Genomic DNA, 21,403 nt, shown 5'->3' on the forward strand with positions numbered 1-21,403 from the left:
CGAAGGCCTAACATAACAAAATTGGGCTGACTGTAGGCACTTTTAAATTGGTTCCAGGGTAACACGGCCAGCAGTGGCCTGGTCAGTGTAGTAGTTGTAGAAAGAAGGGACCGCAGACAGGCTTCGAAGGCCTAACATAACAAAAATGTCAAAACAATGGTATTGTCAGTGCCAGGCATTGAAGGATGTCAGCGGCTAGACTACACATTGGTGAAGCTGTGAGAGATAATTTTGCTAGTGGTAGAGCACTGTTTGAGCTGGGGGGGGGGAACTGTCTTGTGGCCGGCGGTACAGGCACAGGGCCCCTCATATTACAACGGTGTGTCTGACGTTGGGTGCGCACCACCACCGCCAGAGACACTTTATTGTACTATGAGGGACCCAGTGGCAGTGCCGTCGACCAAAAGCGGCCACACCCACCTCTTCAGACAAACAGCACTCTCAAGGGTCCAAGCGCAAAGTGGCGATAGCACGGCCCCGTGTGGGGAGTTTGGCCATTTCGTGAGGTGGAAACATGTCGTATGCTGGACAATCAGGTGAAGAAAATTACGAGATTGGAAAAGTCATTCAGAATAGTCCACAGGCAAGACCTTTTCATAGGAAAGCTAGGTGTCAGCCGGGCAGGGTGGGGCAAAAGATTTTGAAATCCAGTTGTGGTTCATTTTAATGAAGGTTAGATCATCTACATTTTGGGTAGCCAGACGAGTCCTTTTTTCTGTTAGTATTGAACCTGCAGCACTGAATACTCTTTCTGATAGGACACTAGCTGCCGGGCAAGCAAGCTCCTGCAATGCATATTCTGCCAATTCTGGCCAGGTGTCTAATTTGGATGCCCAGTAATCAAATGGGAATGACGGTTGAGGGAGAACGTCGATAAGGGATGAAAAATAGTTTGTAACCATACTGGACAAATGTTGTCTCCTGTCACTTTGAATTGATGCTGCAGTACCTGTCCTGTCTGCGGTCATAGAAAAATCACTCCACAACCTGGTCAGAAAACCCCTCTGTCCAACGCCACTTCTGATTTCTGCCCCTCTAACACCTCTGGTCTGCTGGCCCCTGGAGCTCGTGTGAGAACGATCACGGGCGCTGTGTGCAGGGAATGCCAGAAGCAAACGGTCAACAAGAGTTGATTGTTTTGTTGCTAATATTAGTTCCAAGTTCTCATGTGGCATAATATTTTGCAATTTGCCTTTATAGCGAGGATCAAGGAGGCAGGCCAACCAGTAATCGTCATCGTTCATCATTTTTGTAATGCGTGTGTCCCTTTTGAGGATACGCAAGGCATAATCCGCCATGTGGGCCAAAGTTCCCGTTGTCAAATCTGCGGTTGTGCTTGGTTGAGGGGCAGTTGCAGGCAAATCTACGTCACTTGTGTCCCTCAAAAAACCAGAACCCGGCCTTGCCACGCCACCAATTTCCCGTGCCCCCGGGAAAGCTTCCTCATTAAAAATATACTCATCCCCATCATCCTCCTCATCCTCCACCTCCTCTTCGCCCGGTACCTCGTCATGTACACTGCCCTGACCAGACAATCGCTGACTGTCATCAAGGCTTTCCTCTTCCTCTGGTGCAGACGCCTGATCCTTTATGTGCGTCAAACTTTGCATCAGCAGACGCATTAGGGGGATGCTCATGCTTATTATGGCGTTGTCTGCACTAACCAGCCGTGTGCATTCCTCAAAACACTGAAGGACTTGACACATGTCTTGAATCTTCGACCACTGCACACCTGACAACTCCATGTCTGCCATCCTACTGCCTGCCCGTGTATGTGTATCCTCCCACAAAAACATAACAGCCCGCCTCTGTTCGCACAGTCTCTGAAGCATGTGCAGTGTTGAGTTCCACCTTGTTGCAACGTCTATGATTAGGCGATGCTGGGGAAGGTTCAAAGAACGCTGATAGGTCTGCATACGGCTGGAGTGTACAGGCGAACGGCGGATATGTGCGCAAAGTCCACGCACTTTGAGGAGCAGGTCGGATAACCCCGGATAACTTTTCAGGAAGCACTGCACCACCAGGTTTAAGGTGTGAGCCAGGCAAGGAATGTGTTTCAGTTGGGAAAGGGAGATGGCAGCCATGAAATTCCTTCCGTTATCACTCACTACCTTGCCTGCCTCAAGATCTACAGTGCCCAGCCACGACTGCGTTTCTTGCTGCAAGAACTCGGACAGAACTTCCGCGGTGTGTCTATTGTCGCCCAAACACTTCATAGCCAATACAGCCTGCTGACGTATGCCAGTAGCTGCCCCATAATGGGAGACCTGGTGTGCAACAGTGGCAGGTGCGGATGGAGTGTTTGTGCGACTGCGGTCTGTGGACGAGCTCTTGCTTCTGCAGGAGGACGAGGAGGAGGAGGAGGAGGGGGTGCGAACGGCTACAGACAACTGTTTACTAGACCGTGGGCTAGGCAGAACTGTCCCAAACTTGCTGTCCCCTGTGGACCCTGAATCCACCACATTTACCCAGTGTGCCGTGATGGACACGTAACGTCCCTGGCCATGCCTACTGGTCCATGCATCTGTTGTCAGGTGCACCTTTGTGCTCACAGATTGCCTGAGTGCATGGACGATGCGCTCTTTAACATGCTGGTGGAGGGCTGGGATGGCTTTTCTGGAAAAAAAGTGTCGACTGGGTAGCTCGTAGCGTGGTACAGCGTAGTCCATCAGGTCTTTGAAAGCTTCGCTTTCAACTAACCGGTAGGGCATCATCTCTAACGAGATTAGTCTAGCTATGTGGGCGTTCAAACCCTGTGTACGCGGATGCGAGGCTAAGTATTTCCTTTTTCTAACCATAGTCTCATGTAGGGTGAGCTGGACTGGAGAGCTGGAGATCGTGGAACTAGCGGGGGTGCCGGTGGACATGGCAGACTGAGAGACGGTGGGAGATGGTATTGTTGCCGCCGGTGCCCTAGATGCAGTGTTTCCTACTACGAAACTGGTGATTCCCTGACCCTGACTGCTTTGGCCTGGCAAAGATACCTGCACAGATACAGCAGGTGGTGCGCTAAATGGTGGTCCTACACTGCCGGAAGGGATGTTGCGTTGATGACTAGCTTCATTGGCCGAGGGTGCAACAACCTTAAGGGACGTTTGGTAGTTAGTCCAAGCTTTCAAATGCATGGTGGTTAAATGTCTATGCATGCAACTAGTATTGAGACTTTTCAGATTCTGACCTCTGCTTAAGGAAGTAGAACATTTTTGACAGATGACTTTGCGCTGATCAATTGGATGTTGTTTAAAAAAATGCCAGACTGCACTCTTTCTAGCATCGGATACCTTTTCAGGCATTGCAGACTGAGCTTTAACCGGATGGCCACGCTGTCCTCCACCAGGTTTTGGCTTTGCCACGCGTTTTGGGCAAGATACGGGCCCGGCAGATGGAACCTGTGGCGATGTTGATGCCTGCTGCGGCCCCTCCTCCTCCTCTGCTTCAGAACTGCTGCCGCCTGCACCCTGTTCCCCCAATGGCTGCCAATCGGGGTCAAGAACTGGGTCATCTAATAACTCTTCTTGTACCTCCTGCGCAACTTCGTCTGTGTCACCGTGTCGTTCGGTGGTATAGCGTTCGTGATGGGGCAACATAGTCTCATCAGGGTCTGATTCTTGATCAGCACCCTGCGAGGGCAATGTTGTGGTCTGAGTCAAAGGACCAGCATAGTAGTCTGGCTGTGGCTGTGCGTCAGTGCACTCCATGTCAGATTCAATTTGTAATGGGCATGGACTGTTAACTGCTTCACTTTCTAAGCCAGGGACGGTATGTGTAAAGAGCTCCATGGAGTAACCCGTTGTGTCGCCTGCTGCATTCTTCTCTGTTGTTGTTTTTGCTGAAGAGGACAAGGAAGTGACTTGTCCCTGACCGTGAACATCCACTAACGACGCGCTGCTTTTACTTTTACCAGTTTCACGAGAGGAGGCAAAAGAGCTAGAGGCTGAGTCAGCAAGATAAGCCAAAACTTGCTCTTGCTGCTCCGGCTTTAAAAGCGGTTTTCCTAATCCCAGAAAAGGGAGCGTTCGAGGCCTTGTGTAGCCGGACGACGAACCTGGCTCCACAGCTCCAGACTTAGGTGCAATATTTTTTCCCCCACGACCACCTGATGCTCCACCACTACCACTACCCTCATTACCAGCTGACAATGAACGCCCCCGGCCACGACCTCTTCCACTAGACTTCCTCATTGTTTTAAAAACGTAACCAAACTAACGTTATTTGTTGCAGTCACACAACTTACACGGTGAGCTATAACTTCAGTATGATTTAGCTACCCCTTTACAGGTTGGTGAGACCACAGCGAAAATCAGGCCCAATGTTACACACTCTTTTTTTGGTGGCTGCAAATTAGAGAGATGCCCCACACGCAGGACTGTCACTGAAGCACAAATGTTAATATTAATGTCACACTATTATTTTTTTTTTATTTTTATTTTTTTCAGGAACACTTTAGAAACCCCCCAAAAAAAAAAAAATAGATTTTTGCAGGGAGAATTTAGAAAACAAATGTAACAAACTATATGCTTTCTATGGGCCACTGAGTGAGAGATGACGCACACAGGAATCAGGAGTGGCACACAAGCCCAGAGGCCAATATTTTTCTACCAATGATTGATGTAGTTATTTTCTCTGGTAGATTTTAGAACCCAAATCAAGGAAAAAAAATATAGGCTTTCTATGGACCACAATTGGAGAGAGAGAGAGAGAGAGAGAGAGAGAGAGAGAGAGAGATGGCACACCCAGGAGTCAAGACTGGCACACAAGCAGAAAGGCCAATATTAATCTCCCACTGTTTTTTTGGTTGTTTTTTTTTTTTTTTTTTCAGGGAGACTTTAGAAATAAAAATAATAAAAAAAATATGATTTTATCAGGAAGAATTTAGAAACCAAATAAAATAAAATGATTTTTTCAGGGAGAATTTAGAAAACAAATAAAACCAAAAATATGCGTTCTATGGCCCACTGACTGAGAGAGAGAGAGAGATGGAACGCTTAGTACTGGCACACAAGCCCAAAGGGCAATATTAATCTCCCTTTTTTTTTCCAGGGAGAATTTCTGAAACCCAAAAAAAAAATAAAATAGGCTTTCTATGGCCCACTATTTGTGAGAGAGATGGGACGCTCAGGACTGGCACAGATGGCACGCTCAGGACTGGCACAGAAGCCCAGAGGCCAATATTAATCTCCCTTTTTTTCTGGGAGAATTTATAAAACCAAAAAAATATTTAAATAGGCTTTCTATGGCCCACTATTTGTGAGAGAGATGGCACGCTCAGGACTGGCACAGATGGCACGCTCACAACTGGCACACAAGCCCAGAGGCCAATATTAATCTCCCTTTTTTCAGGGAGAATTTCTAAAACCCAAAAAAAAAATAAAATAGGCTTTCTATGGCCCACTATTTGTGAGAGAGATGGGACGCTCAGGACTGGCACAGATGGCACGCTCAGGACTGGCACAGAAGCCCAGAGGCCAATATTAATCTCCCTTTTTTTCTGGGAGAATTTATAAAACCAAAAAAATATTTAAATAGGCTTTCTATGGCCCACTATTTGTGAGAGAGATGGCACGCTCAGGACTGGCACAGATGGCACGCTCACAACTGGCACACAAGCCCAGAGGCCAATATTAATCTCCCTTTTTTCAGGGAAAATTGATAAAACAAAAAAAAAAATTAAATAGGCTTTCTATGGCCCACTATTTGTGAGAGAGATGGCACGCTCAGGGCTGGCTGGCACAGATGGCACGCTCAGGACTGGCACACAAGCCCAGAGGCCAATATTAATCTCCCTTTTTTTCTGGGAGAATTTATAAAACCAAAAAAATATTTAAATAGGCTTTCTATGGCCCACTATTTGTGAGAGAGATGGCACGCTCAGGACTGGCACAGATGGCACGCTCACAACTGGCACACAAGCCCAGAGGCCAATATTAATCTCCCTTTTTTCAGGGAAAATTGATAAAACAAAAAAAAAAATTAAATAGGCTTTCTATGGCCCACTATTTGTGAGAGAGATGGCACGCTCAGGGCTGGCTGGCACAGATGGCACGCTCAGGACTGGCACACAAGCCCAGAGGCCAATATTAATCTCCCTTTTTTTCTGGGAGAATTTATAAAACCAAAAAAATATTTAAATAGGCTTTCTATGGCCCACTATTTGTGAGAGAGATGGCACGCTCAGGACTGGCACAGATGGCACGCTCACAACTGGCACACAAGCCCAGAGGCCAATATTAATCTCCCTTTTTTCAGGGAAAATTTATAAAACAAAAAAAAAAATTAAATAGGCTTTCTATGGCCCACTATTTGTGAGAGAGATGGCACGCTCAGGGCTGGCACAGATGGCACGCTCAGGACTGGCACACAAGCCCAGAGGCCAATATTAATCTCCCTTTTTTTCAGGGAGAATTTATAAAACCAAAAAAAAAAATAAATAGGCTTTCTATGGCCCACTATTTGTGAGAGAGATGGCACACTCAGGACTGGCACACAAGCCCAAAGGCCAATATTAATCTCCCACTGTATTTTTATCAGGGAGAATTTATACACCCCACAAAAAAAAATACAGAAAAATGAAAAGGCTTTCTATGGCCCACTATGTGAGAGAGATGGCACACACAGGGATGGCACTCTAGCAGAAATGCCAAATTGCCAATCTTAATCTCCCACCAAAAAAAAAAAAAAAAAAAAAACAGGGAATGTCCTACAATTACTATCTCCCTGCCTGCAGTAATCTCAGCCAGGTATGGCAGGCAGCTACTATCTCCCTGCCTGCAGTAATCTCAGCCAGGTATGGCAGGCAGCAATAAGGAGTGGACTGATGCACAAATGAAATAAAAAGTGTGGACAAACAAAAAAGATAGCTGTGCAGAAAGGAAGGAACAAGAGGATTTGTGCTTTGAAAAAAGCAGTTGGTTTGCACAGCGGCGTACACACAGCAATGCAGCTATCAGGGAGCCTTCTAGGGCAGCCCAATGAGCTACAGCGCTGAGGGGGAAAAAAAAAAAAAAAAACTTCCACTGTCCCTGCACACCGAGGGTGGTGTTGGACAGTGCAAATCGCTGCAGCACAAGCGGTTTTGTGGTTAATGGACCCTGCCTAACGCTATCCCTGCTTCTGACAAAGCGGCAGCAACCTCTCCCTAAGCTCAGATCAGCAGCAGTAAGATGGCGGTCGGCGGGAACGCCTCTTTATAGCCCCTGTGACGTCGCAGACAGCAAGCCAATCACTGCAATGCCCTTCTCTAAGATGGTGGGGACCAGGACCTATGTCATCACGCTGCCCACACTCTGCGTTTACCTTCATTGGCTGAGAAATGGCGCTTTTCGCGTCATTGAAACGCGACTTTGGCGCGAAAGTCGCGTACCGCATGGCCGACCCCGCACAGGGGTCGGATCGGGTTTCATGAAACCCCGACTTAGCCAAAAGTCGGCGACTTTTGAAAATGTTCGACCCGTTTCGCTCAACCCTATTGGAAGGTTTATTGTGGTATACAAAGATATTTCACTATGGGGCATGTCCACCAAGTGTTGACGTGTCTGGAACTGTAGGATAAATTTTGTGTAGGTAACTAGGGACATAATGAGTTCTATGGAATAATCTGTAAGCGAGATTTAGTTACTTCCTTTTAAAATGTCTCCATATACGTAGTGAGTGGGATGTGTATGGTGAGTGTATGGCCAGGTCTTTTGATAAAGGTCCAATAGCCCAAATGAGACTCTCCAGAGAGGAAGGCGCTAGATTTGAGCCTTCTATTTGAGGCCAGAGAGGCGCGTGTTGATCTACATTCACAGCTGCCAATTGTACAATCCGGGCTGCTCTGTAATAATGAGCAAAAGTCAGTAAAGAAACACCTCCCTGTCATTTGTGTCTGAATAATATCTGTTGTGAAATGCGAGGTTTTTCGTTATTCCATATAAAATGTCGTATGTGCGAGTGGAGTGTTCTAAAAGTCATGGAAGGTATCGGAATTGGCAGTGAAGAAAATAAATATAGAAACTGAGGCAGTGTTACCATTTTTATGGAATGAACTCTTCCTAAAAAGGAAAGAGTGGCCCAAACCTCGTGACTTTAAAGCTTTACAACAATATAAAATTTTTTGGTATTGATGTTTGCGCACACGCTATTGTCTGTCATAACCGGTTGTCTGGGGAATTGGCTTCATCGCCAGTTCCAGAAAGACCGTGTACTCATTTGTCCATGGATTTAATTCTGGATTTGCCTTTGGAGGGAAGACTGTTATTTAGGTAGTAGTTCATTTTGTTCCTTTTTTGCGGTTACTGAATGCTGAAACATTTTCCAGATTTTTTTATCAATCATGTGGTGATATTGCATGGAATCCCTTTGAACATAGGTGGTGCAATTTGTTTCGACATTCTGGAGAGAGTGTGGTAAGACATTGGGGATTGATTTGTCATTTTCCTCTGCTTACCGCCTTGAAACCAACAATCTGACAGGAAGAATCAATCGTGGGAACACGTTTTAAGGTGTTTCTTTGCTGCTCAGCAGGAGGGCTGGTTCTCATTTTTACCTTTTTCTGAGTTCACCTTTAACAGTTGGCTTAACCCAGTGGTCCCCAACCTTTCTGACCTTGAGAGCCACATTCAGCTAAGAGAGAGGGTCGCGAGCCACATCCAGTCCCACCCCCTTTAAAGTAGGGTCAACCAATGCCCCCGTTACGGGTATAATGATAACCAAAGCTTTTCCACTGACATCACTCCAAAGCAGTGGACTGAGATCTAGAGGTTCCCACAATACCCCCATTCAGTATTCTCCCAGCAAGGACTCCCAACACACTGTCACATCCAGCTTTGAGCACTTCTTCTAACATGTAGTACCAACCTCCAGCATACATACATACGTACATACCTAAAGCATCTCTAAACCCCAAAGACCAGTAAATGTGCATCCAGATCTGCTCTTCTGTGCAGGGATACTCACAAAATTCACCATTTTGAGATGTACTCTACATACCTGTTTGCTAGACCTGGACCTAATGCAACAAGTTGGCAGACAGTCGCGAGCCACAATTCATGGGACCGCGAGCCACATGTGACTTCCGAGCTACAGGTTGGGGAGCCCTGGGTTAACCAGTCTACTGGAGCTTCATGGTTTTTTTTTGTAATTATTGTTTTCATTCCCATTTTGGTAAAATCTCTACTATAAATCCTGGAGTAGAGGTTGCTATACAGAAACTTGGGGATGTCTGGAGGGAGGTTCAAAAAAATATTGGAGTTGCTAAGCTTTTCCAGAAAGTAATGCTGATATGAAATGTTCAGTGGGTCAAATATTCAAAGCACTGTAGGTTATAAGGTTTGGTCGTCATCAAAAAATATTAAGTTGAAAGTGCCATTAGCGAAGTTGGGTCCTAAGTTTTTTGGCCCATATGAGATTTTGGAGGCAGTTAATCTAGGTAGGATTAGACTAAAACTCCCTCCATCTTTTTGCATCCCGACTGTGTTCCGTAGATCACTGCTAAAGGAGTTTGTCCCTTCAGTTTTGTTCCCCTCATCCACACCTTCCCTCGGTTTCTGTCAATGACAGTTTAGGATATGAGGTACAAAAAATTGTTGATTCTCCAAAAGTTCATAATTCCCTACGGTATCTCATCCATTGGAAGTGATACGGACCAGAGGAGAGATCCTGGGTGTCAGCTCGAGCCACGAAGGCCGATTGTCTGGTCAGTCTTCCATCGTAGTTTTCCTGGGAAGCCGGGGGGGGGGCGGTGTCCCACTCTAGAAGAGGTGGTACTGTCATGATTCCATCGCTTACGGTGTTCTAGGGATGCTACGAATGACTGCCCAGTCTGAGGCAGAGGTGTGAGTATTATAATTGACATCTCAACCATCCTATCTGGCTGGGTCTGTGGGATCTCCTCCAGGTGTCATCTATTCTGGGTTATTACAGGGCTATTTACCACTCTAACAATTGTCAGATCTTTGCCAATTGTAGCATTGCTCAAGTGGTGTGTGTGTGTTTGATCTCTACTCTGAGTTGTATTCTGATCTCTATTGCTGACCTTGGGTTTACCTTTTTGACCATCCGTTTGACTTACCCCTTTATCTTGATCTGCTACATTCCTAATTCTCTGACCCCAGACTAGTACCTTACTACGCTTTTGTCTTTTCACTTTGTCTATTACGAGCCCTCTTGTTACTGACCCCCGATCTCTTTATTATCCTGCCTCATGATAAATCCGTGAAGAGTGACTAGATCACATTGAGTAGTGACTAGAGTCTCATGTGCCATTGGGTTTCAAACATAATGGACAATAGGGGTTAGATGGGGTTAAATTCTGCATGCTGTAATTTAGTTTGCGCCATCACCTTTTACCACATTGCTATAAGATTGCTTTGCTTCTTTCAACGAAGAAAATTTTGCTACGAGTAAAGAGGCTACCGAGAATTGTTTGAGTTCTTGGCCAAGCAGGTGAAGAATAAAGTCTCTCTGAAAAAGTCAATGGAGAGTAGAGTATTGGGCGGGATTGCCATGAGTAAAGGGTAATTCAAGACTAAAAAGAGTGTAAACCAAGACACGGTTCTCTGAACAGTCTCAGTTATATCTAGGCATACCCTACAGAGAACTATGTTTGATCATCTGGAAGAGAAGTGTAAAGACAAATGCTAGTCACCATACCAAGATCCATAGATTCATGCTGTTTTCAAATAATATAAAGTCCGTGCCTTTTGGAAAGAAAAGAAATAGAGTTTATTTGCAATGATCTGACCTGTGTTCAGCAGGTTCTTGGAGGAATACCATCTTTCACCTTTGTGTAGCCAACAGAATAAACACACTCTCGATTTACAAGGACAAGCTATGCTTCTGCAGTGGAACACCGTGACCTTTTGAACCATCCTGGAACCCTCACTTAACACATTATTTCATGGAGGGATGGAGAAAGCTCAGCTTTAATGCAAGATGATCCAGCCATAACTTGCATGACGCAGACAAATCGTGATCGATGCAGACAAATCATGATCACCGCATCCATCACGGCAGCTTTCTTGAGCAAGTTGTTATAATAACACATTAGCGGCTATTACATCAGTAGCGTAGTAGAGTTTTATTTTTCTTAAATGACTATAGTCTCAACCTCTCCCATGAGTGGTTAGAACAATATAAAGGTGAATGTAATGTCATTGTTTACTCGATACTGGTAGAACAAGGGGTGTATGTTCACTAATAGGGTGCGAGGGGGCTCAGACGCTTAATCATCAGGGTAGGGCAAAAATGTAAACCTCACACAGTAGATGTATTACTGATCATTTTTTGGCAGTAAAGTGAATGTATTGTCAAAAAATTACCTACATTTTTTTTTTATGCATTTGCTGGAAATATTTTTTTTATATCACAATTTGTAATAATAAAGAAATCTAGAGTCTCTGGCCTTTAAGACACCACTACTGAGGAAGGTCAAAAAGATGACTACCTCAAGCAGATGTCTTAAATAGTGGTGATATTAGTGCCCCTTATCATAGTTCATGGACATTGAGTTGCTAGCAGAGGTATTCAAAGTCATTATCTGTAAGGAAGCGCTGGGGTACAATGGATCTTGTCGGCCATAGGGAGTTCAAAATGACACTTTTCTTAATCTAGGTTCTTAGATACATGGTAGAGGCAACAACTTGATCCTTTACCCTTGGTAAAGGAAAGTCTTAATCCTTGAAGATCGAAACAACTTCATGCCAAAGAACTAAGGGAACCTTGGGCTCTACATGCGAGACAAGCATGTGTTTCATGCCACTAGGTTATCATGGACAGGTTGTGGCTCAGTCTCAGATTATATCTTGGGTATGACTTTATACGCTCTGTTGAAAGCCACGATCCAGTTCCATTTACATTCAAAAATGGCCTAAGCATATCTAGGACTAGGTTCTGAGACAGAAGCAATGTCAGTAACAAAATTTTTGTCCATAAACAATTGGCACACATTTAAAGGGTTGTTCTAAAAAAAAAAAGAAAGCTACCCACCATCCATGGGAAAATGAAAAGCTTGTTGATCACTGGGGTCCAACCATTGGGACCCTCTGCCATGTCGAAATTGGTGCTTTACAACCCAAAGAACTAAGCTCTGCAGCGTTATCTTGAATGGATACCAAGGTTCACATTCTTGATTTCTTCCTCATTCATTGTCTATAGGACTGCTACATGTACCAGCCAGGCTGGGAAAAGATGAGATTAGGAATTATATCAATATATCACAATGTACAATAGCAGACAGACAGGAGCCAGGAAAGGTTTTGATCCTTGATCACTAAACGGTGAATAGATGAGACCTAGTGAGGTTGTCCTTACTTTCTTGATCAACCACTGTTGTATACACCCATAGAGTACAATATATGCCATACTGATTGTATTATCCTGTGCTTTGCAGGCCACATGGATCACAATTTCCACTACTTCTCTACTGTGACACATAACCACTGGCTATTGGAATCTATGGCACGTGGCACAATAAAGTTGGTTATGGAATTCACATGGCAATGATGGGCTTTAGCCCTCAGCAAGAGACTTGACAAAGTCACATTGGTCTACAAATTCACCACATATTCCGCAGTTCTCGGAACACCCCACAAAACGTTATGGGTATCAAGATGCTTGACTCTTCCGTGAGTAAATAGGAATTTTAATGACTCGACAAAATATTGTCACCAAGCATTTATCAAGACTCTTGATATTTTTTTAATCACTTGTTTGCAAATCCAAATTTTTATTTTATTTTTTATTTTATCTAAATCATTATATTAGAAATGGGTGCTATGTGGTGGCCATTGTTCTTGTGGTTCTGTGCCACGGAGGCTTTGTCTTGTAGCTCGGTGCTGTGGGGCTCCTGTATCGCTTGCTGAGCTGGTGGGGAAGCGATGTGGCGCTGGTTGCTTCACGGCTCTACGTCTGACAAGTTAGCGGTTGTAATTTTACATGACTCTTCATATTTTGTTACTTGACCTGTTTCTAGAAAGACGTGCCTGCATAAAAGAGCCAGTCTTCTTAAAATTCAGCCTTGTATGATCATATAAACAGTGCCAGACATGGTGTTCTCCCACAAACAGTGTTAAACAGTGTACCCCCCTGAAAAGTGTTAGACAGTGTACCCCCTGAACAGTGTTAGACAGTGTACCCCCCTGAAAAGTGTTAGACAGTGTACCCCCCTGAAAAGTGTTAGACAGTGTACCCCATGAACACTGTTAGACAGTGTACCCCCGTGAACAGTGTCAGATGCAATGTGTTCTGCCATGAACTGTAGCAACAACAGTACCCCCATCAACACTGTTAGACAGTGTACCCCCATGAACAGTGCTAGACAGTGTACCCCCATGAACAATGCTAGACAGTGTACCCCCATGAACAGTGTTAGACAGTGTACCCCCATGAACAGTGTTAGACAGTGTACCCCCATGAACAGTGTTAGACAGTGTACCCCCACGAACAGTGTTATACAGTGCACCCCCATGAACAGTGTTAGACAGTGTACCCCCATGAACAGTGTTAGACAGTGTACCCCCATGAATAGCGTTAGACAGTGTACCCCATGAACAGTGCTAGACAGTGTACCCCCATGAACACTGTTAGACAGTGTACCCCCATGAACAGTGTTAGACAGTGTACCCCCATGAACAGTGTTATACAGTGTACCCCCATGAACAATGTTAGACAGTGTACCCCCACGAACAGTGTTATACAGTGCACCCCCATGAACAGTGTTAGACAGTGTACCCCCATGAACAGCGTTAGACAGTGTACCCCATGAACAGTGCTAGACAGTGTACCCCCATGAACACTGTTAGACAGTGTACCCCCATGAACAGTTAGACAGTGTACCCCCATGAACAGCGTTAAACAGTGTACCCCCATAAACAGCGTTAGACAGTGTACCCCCACGAACAGCATTAGACAGTGTACCCCCATGAACAGTGTTAGACAGTGTACCCCCATGAACAGTGCTAGACAGTGTACCCCCATGAACAGTTAGACAGTTTACCCCCATGAACAGCGTTAAACAGTGTACCCCCATAAACAGCGTTAGACAGTGTACCCCCATGAACAGCGTTATACAGTGTACCCCCATGAACAGTGTCAGATGCAATGTGTACTCAAAAAAAACAGAGTTCTGCCATGAACTGTAGCAACAACAGTGTGTCCCCATAATGTAAGCCACAATGTGCCCCATAAACTGTCAGTCATGGTGTGTCCTGTAAGCAGTGTCAGTCCTAGTGTGCCTCTTAAATAGTGCTAGCTGAAGTGTGCCTCTATAAGCAGTGTTTGATATGGTGTGCCCCCATAAACAGTGCCAGGCATAACGTACCCCATAAGCAGTGCCAGTCACAGTGTGCACAATGAACAGTGTAAACCATAGTGTGCCATGTAGAGACATGGGGGGTCAGCAGGTGCTCTAGTCCGCTAGCTGAAAGTGCATGGACCAGAGCTCATCCCACTGAAAGCCCACTCTCCTTTTACCATGGGCATAATACTACTCAAACAACACAGGGTGAGTGCGGAACAGTGTGGCAAGCACAAAAAAACAGGCAATTAACACATAGAACATTCCCAGCAAAATACCCAAGATGGTGCAAATTACAGTTTCACCCTTCCGCTGACTCACTTTGATAGGAGCGGTTGAGACTTCAGAGCTTCCAGGGCCGACTACCTCCACTTGAGGCACGCACAGAAGGTAATGACAAGATTAGGAAGCTGACAGTCCATTGATGTACAATGCCAGGTGACTGGTGCCTCCTGGCTTCTCCGAACACCTCCATGGAGTCAGGTAACCGGTGGGTCCCAATTTTGGCTTTCACAAATGTATCTATGGGGCTCAGGTGACCGGTGGGTTAAGATCCTGACTACCCCAAACATATCCATGGGTTCAGTGATGGTCAATGGAGCAGATCTGTATTCTTTCAGCTGGGGCCGTGGTCCCCTAAGCTGGCATCCTGTAGAATGTCAACTCTGTGTCCTTCGTGATGGAGCCATGATCTGGCCTCTATCCTGTAGAGTATTCCTGCCTGTGGTTTTGGAAAGAGTCTCTGGTTCTTTGAATCTCTATTTCTCCTGGAATGACTGGTTGTATCTTGTTACAGAGGCATATCCATTTTTATAGTTCACAACTGTTCTTCAAGCTATTATTCACTGGTCAAGGGGAAGAGGTGATGAGATTTACTCATATTGTTTGATTATTTAGTTTATCCTTCAGCGTTTGCAAGTCAACAAACTGCATGGCCTGGTAAAATGTGTAATCAACATGTCAGCAAATATCATTGTTCAGTCACCCTGCATCCCAGTTTTGCAAAGATAACAGTACAATAAACCATAGGAGCTCATATAAGAGGTAAATAACAACCATTTACAAGTATCAATTCAACCTACAAGACGAGCCAACATAAAGATAACAGTCTTTGCGTCCTGGCTTACTGCAAATAGACATCTGGATAATTGAGATTAAATGCTGTGTTGTTACACGCCCCATTAACATTTCCAGCCATAAAGTGCCTGATAAACAGTGCCAGAGCAGTGTTGCTCCATAAACAGTACAAAAAGTGTCCCTCCATAAACAGTGCGAGAACATTGTGCCCCATAGACAGTTTCAGAACAGTGTATCCTCATTAACAGCAAGCACAGTATTCCCCCCTAAACAGTATTAGACTCTATAGTTCCCTCCTCCGTTACCTATTTAGAATGGACACACTTGGGTCTACTTCTTAAAAAGTCAATTACTCTGTTAATACATTTTTGGAGTTTTTGGCCAAACTGGAGTACCTGCAAAACTCATTGACCCGTGTCCGATGACGCAGCGACCATGTCATCATCTGATGATGGTAGATCCGATATTACAGTATTATAGACTAATTTGACCACTTCCTCTTAATATTTTGGTTATTACGTTGGTAACTAGACTATTCTAAAGGCTGACATCTCCTGCTTTCTGCCACTCGCATTTCAGCTTTGCTGTTTAGATTGAGTCAAGATGAGCGGAGTCTTCTCATTATTATTATGGACAGCAGCTTTTATCGTAGATTGCTGCTCCCTCGCTCTGCCGGAGGACACGATTAGGCCACTTAGTAACCCTGTACCATACTTGTCGACTATTGTCCAATCAAGAGAAAAACCTCCAAACTCCTGAAATACTTGAGAACCCCGACGATCACGTTAAACTCACAGAAGACATCACTTCTGGAAGGTTTCCTGTACGTGATGGCGGGATGCCGTAATGACACTCGAAAGGAGCAGAAATCAGGTTCAAGAAAGGTTCATGGATTCTTACAACATTTGTCTTGTATGATTTAAAGCCTAATGAATTTCACTCACATTATATACGGCAGACATTCCCTTTAATTAACTCTTTGCTGTATTTTTATTACAGAAGTGACAACCAGAAAAGTGAAGCTTTTCTCTCCGCGTCGTCAGCGGTTCTCAACTTCAATGGCACGCCCGATGCTGGATCGTACATTTGTGAAGCATCAAACACACTTGGCGTTAACAAAGGAATATTTTACATCTACAAATCAAAAGGTAAAAACTGAGCGTAGTTAAAGGGGTTGTCCACTACTTGGATTACTCCTTCTTAAATGTTGTTGTTCCCCAGTGTAAACTTAAAAAGATCTTAGACTCCTCTCCCACAAGAAAACCATTCCAGCCATGTTGGTGCTGCGTCTACCAACGCAAATGTGACATATTGACATGTGAGCACTGCAGGCAATCAGTGACCGCCAAAAGGCTACTTCACTTACATTTACCTATGACAAAATCAAGATCTCTGGGTTTGAGCTTTGAGCACTGCAGCCCATTAGTGTCTGCGGATTGGCTGCAGCTCTCGTGACATAATATCACCCAAGCAGTGGGAGATGCGGTGCTGACAGCACTAGAACAAAGTCAATCTAGAAGATGATTATATTCAGCATAAAACAGCATTTTATAAGATTTCCAAGTAGCACAATCCGCTACACGTGATCACTCAATACATATATAAACTGATCCTGTTCTGACCCTGAGTTACCTCCTGTATTATACTCCAGAGCTGCACTCACTATTCTGCTGGTGCAGTCACTGTGTACATACATTACATTACTGATCCTGAGTTACATCCTGTATTATACTCCAGAGCTGCACTCACTATTCTGCTGGTGCAGTCACTGTGTACATATCATACATTACTTATCCTGAGTTACATCCTGTATTATACCCCAGAGCTGCACTCACTATTCTGCTGGTGCAGTCACTGTGTACATACATTACATTACTGATCCTGTACTCCGGAGCTGTATTTTCAATTCTGAAGATTTTATAGTTCACTGGTTACTCAGTGCCCGTACAGAGCTTTCTTCAGTAATTTATATTCTGGTAAGTGTTATCTTGGTATCAGGCAATAATGTAGAAAAACTAAGTGCCCCACTGCATTATGGGAGCTGTCGCGGATATATGTGATGATTAGTAATGAACTGTCATTAAGGCCATGGGAATATAATACAAAGTGTGCACAACAGGCCCTGTCATGTGCGACTACATCCGGGGTCACGTATTTGGCTGTAGCATAAAGTTCTCTTTTGAATGCTGCAGAGGATCAGCGCTTTTGCTCATTTCACGATACTTGACCATAAGTTGAATAAATAGATAAACATTTACTCTTCGCTTCTTACCACTGCTTTTTGTTTTTTTTCTTACCTTTTAGGATCTTGCCATCGTTATTATGCGACCTTCTTTAGCACCATCAGTATTCTTGGTTTGTTGTTGTTGATGTGTGCTTGTTACATATGCCGAAAGAGGTATGTGTTAATGATGGAGGATAGTACTATGCATTTTTCATTTTTCCCATCATTGCTGTCTCACTGACTGTTTTCCAATTGTTCAAACATTATAACAATCACATAAAAAATACCTGCTTAAAATTCAAAAAATCCAATATAACAGTGAATTGAATTCTATGACAATCTCGTTATGAAATATGGGCTTCATTCACAAGGAATAAAAGGAGCTACATTTTTAATACAGTTTTTATTAATTTTTCTTTCACTATAATAGCCTGTGGTTCCCTGGGGGTTCCGGGTCCCGAGACCCTCAATGATCACTCAAAAGACCCCTATAAAATCACAGCGGAATACAGATTCAGTTGAATGCATAGACCTGTGATGTCCTCTGTCCTGAGCTGCCCACTTCTGAGGAATCTTTTGATAGGTCGGCATTCTGCAGGCAATTAAAGAGACAAAATAAAAAAATAAAAATTTGGTTATTTTTTAAAGGTAGTTTCAAAGCCAAAGTTCCAAGCCTCAATTGTCTGCTTATCACATTGCGTAGAAGCCCAGAAAAAATCAGTAACACTAAAAAAAATGTGAAGGGTACTTACATTAATACATCACCAGAATCAGGTTTTAAGTACAGTATTTGGGAAGGATTTTGAGAGTTTATGCTCCGCCAAAATCAGTGTAAACACACATTAACTTAAACTGAGTTTTTGGAGCAGAAACTCACCAAATCCTACTCATAAAATACAGCAGCATCATTACTATCATCAGTACACGAGTGCAGCACCAGAACCGTTGTCAGTACATGATTGCGACTCTAGAACCACCATCAGTAGATGAACGCAGGGGTCAGGACCATAGTCAGTACATAAATACATCGCCAGAATCACCATCAGTACATGAATACAATTCCAGAACCAACGTCAGTACATGAATGCAGTGCTAGAACCACCATTATTACATGAGTGCAGCGCTAGAACAAATGTGATGTCAGTTTACCCCATGTATAATAGTATTACTCGAACCTATAAATCCCAGTATGCCTTTAACAATGGTAAGGAGATACTGGGAGTTGTTACCAGCCATCAGACTGCAGACCATACGGGCACCACAGTACTGATGAGACGTAGTCAGTATTATAAGTAAACGTTTACATTGCCCTTCACTGTGCTTCCTTCACAAAATATTCCCCCCACACTGCCCCTCTACATAATATAGCCATCCCCACAATGTCCCCCACACAGCCTTTCTCCATAATGTTCCCTCCACACTGCCCCTCTCCACACTGTCCCCCACACAGACTAAGCCTCTCCATAATAACCTCCCCATAGTTCCCCATTCCATAATATACCCCCCATATTAATCCTCTCCAAAATATTCCCCCAAAACTGCCCCTTTCCATAATATTCCCTCCACACTGCTGCCTTCTTCATAAAGTGCACCCACCCCACTACCCCTTGCTATACGGTGCCATCTTTCACAATCCCCCTCCCATAATGTTCCTTGTCAGTGATGCAGACCCTCCCCCTTATCTAAAATTATGTGTTAACACATATAATCTTCAGCTCCTCCATAGAGCGCTTACCAAGGTCTGACGTCACTTCTGCCTGTGCGGCGACAAGAGAAATGAAGTATTACACAGCGGCCATTGTCGTCAATGTCCTGCCTGTGTTAAGGTATATAAGACAGTACAGGTGCTCTAGACCAACTGACGCACTTTATAACTGTTCTTCTCTCTCTTTACCTTAGAATTTATAAGTATTTGAAAATGGGCTTTGTATTTTTTTTTTATATACCACATATACTCAAGAATAAGCCGACCCGAGTATAAGCCGAGGCACCTAATTTTGCCACGGAAAACTTAGTAAGCTTATTACTCGAGTATAAGCCGGGTATGCATTGTCCTCTCATCCCTGTCCTGCTATGTGTGGCTCCCCCGTTTTGTCCTGGTATGTTGCTCTCCCTGTTTTGTCCTGGTATGTGTGGCTCCCCCATTTTGTCCTGGTATGTGTGGCTCCCCATTTTGTCTTGGTATGTGTGGTTCCCCCGTTTTATCCTTGTATGTGGCTCCCCTGTTTTGTCCTGATATGTGGCTCCCCCGTTTTTTCCTGCTATGTGTGGCAACCCCATCCTGTCCTGGTATGTGGCTCCCTTGTTTTGTCCTGGTATGTGTGGCTCTCCCTGTTGTATGCATGGCTCCACGTCCCGCATAGCTCCACTGTCCCGCATGGCTCCACTGTCCCGCTTGGCTCCCAACGTCCCGCATGGCTCCACTGTCCCGCATCGCTCCCAAAGTCCCACATGGCTCTCAACGTCCCGCATGGCTCCACTGTCCCACATGGCTCCCAACATCCCGCATGGCTCCCAACGTCCCGCATTGCTCCACTGTCCCGCATGGTTCCACTCTCCCGCATGGCTATACGTCCTGCATGGCTCCACTGTCCCGCATGGTTCCACTGTCCCGCATGGCTCCACTGTCCCGCATGGCTCCACTGTCCCGCATGGCTCTACGTCCCGCATGGCTTCACTGTCCCGCATGGCTCCCAACGTCCTGCATGGCTCCCAACGTCTCGCATGGCTCCACTGTCCCGCATCGCTCCCAACATCCCGCATGGCTCCCAACGTCCCGCATGGCTCCACTGTCCCGCATCGCTCCCAACATCCCGCATGGCTCCCAACGTCCCGCATTGCTCCACTGTCCCGCATGGTTCCACTCTCCCGCATGGCTATACATCCCGCATGGCTCCACTGTCCCGCATGGCTCTATGTCCCGCATGGCTCCACTGTCCCGCATGGCTCTACGTCCCGCATGGCTCCACTGTTTCGCATGGCTCCCACACTCCCCCATCCTACTCACCCTCTTTGTGCGTCCTTGCATCTCTGTCCCGGCGCCGGCAGCTCTTCCTTGTTCCTGTGCTCACTAAGGTCATGAATATGTGCGCCATGCCTGTGGGAGTAGAGATGCGTGCATATTCATTACCTTAATGAGCGGTACCACCTGACCACTGAGCACAGGAACAGAAAGAGCTGCCGGCGCCGGGACAGAGATGCAGGGACTGAGATGCAGCGATGGAGGGTGAGTATTGATGTCTTCTGGAGGCCGGCAGCTGTCACTGTGCTATAGCCTCCGCCTCCCCACTCCACCATCCCTGCCAGCTTTCTGTCTCATGTATAAGCTGAGGGGGGCGTTTTCAGCACAAAAATATTTGCTGAAAATCTACGCTTATACACGAGTATATACGGTAAGTTTTTATTTTTATTTTATGTGACATCAACTGAGCTGTGACATCACCAATTGTGAATGGTGGATCCTGTGTTATCTCCTGTACATAGAGGTGTTATCACTATCAGTCATTGTACAGGAGGAGGAGGTGGTGAGCTGTGACATCACCTATTGTGTATGGTGGATCCTGTGTTATCTCCTGTACATAGAGGCGTTATCAGTCATTGTACAGGAGGAGGAGGAGGTGAGCTGTGACATCACCAATTGTGAATGGTGGATCCTGTGTTATTTCCTGTACATAGAGGTGTTATCAGTCATTGTACAGGAGGAGGAGGTGAGCTGTGATATCACCTATTGTGAATGGTGGATCCTGTGTTATATACTGTATATAGGTGTTATCAGTCATTGTACAGGAGGAGGTGAGCTGTGACATCACCTATTGTGAATGGTGGATTGT

The 21,403-nt window shown here is 45.0% G+C and overlaps 1 protein-coding gene across 4 annotated transcripts in view; it reads left to right on the forward strand.

Annotated features, from left to right (window-relative positions):
* The window catches only part of LOC138672545 (nectin-1-like), a 103,337-nt gene that overhangs the window by 50,835 nt on the left and 31,099 nt on the right, over positions 1-21,403 (forward strand). For 2 of the 4 annotated variants that reach the window (XM_069760623.1, XM_069760624.1), the window contains exons 5-6: positions 16,349-16,497; positions 17,654-17,747. In XM_069760623.1, coding sequence (XP_069616724.1) covers positions 16,349-16,497; positions 17,654-17,747 — 243 coding nt within the window. The remainder of the gene's footprint in view (positions 1-16,348; positions 16,498-17,653; positions 17,748-21,403) is intronic. The other 2 variants (XM_069760626.1, XM_069760625.1) reach the window with 1 other exon arrangement.

Source organism: Ranitomeya imitator, chromosome 3 (genome assembly GCF_032444005.1).
Source record: "Ranitomeya imitator isolate aRanImi1 chromosome 3, aRanImi1.pri, whole genome shotgun sequence".
NCBI classification, from domain to species: Eukaryota; Metazoa; Chordata; class Amphibia; order Anura; family Dendrobatidae; genus Ranitomeya; species Ranitomeya imitator.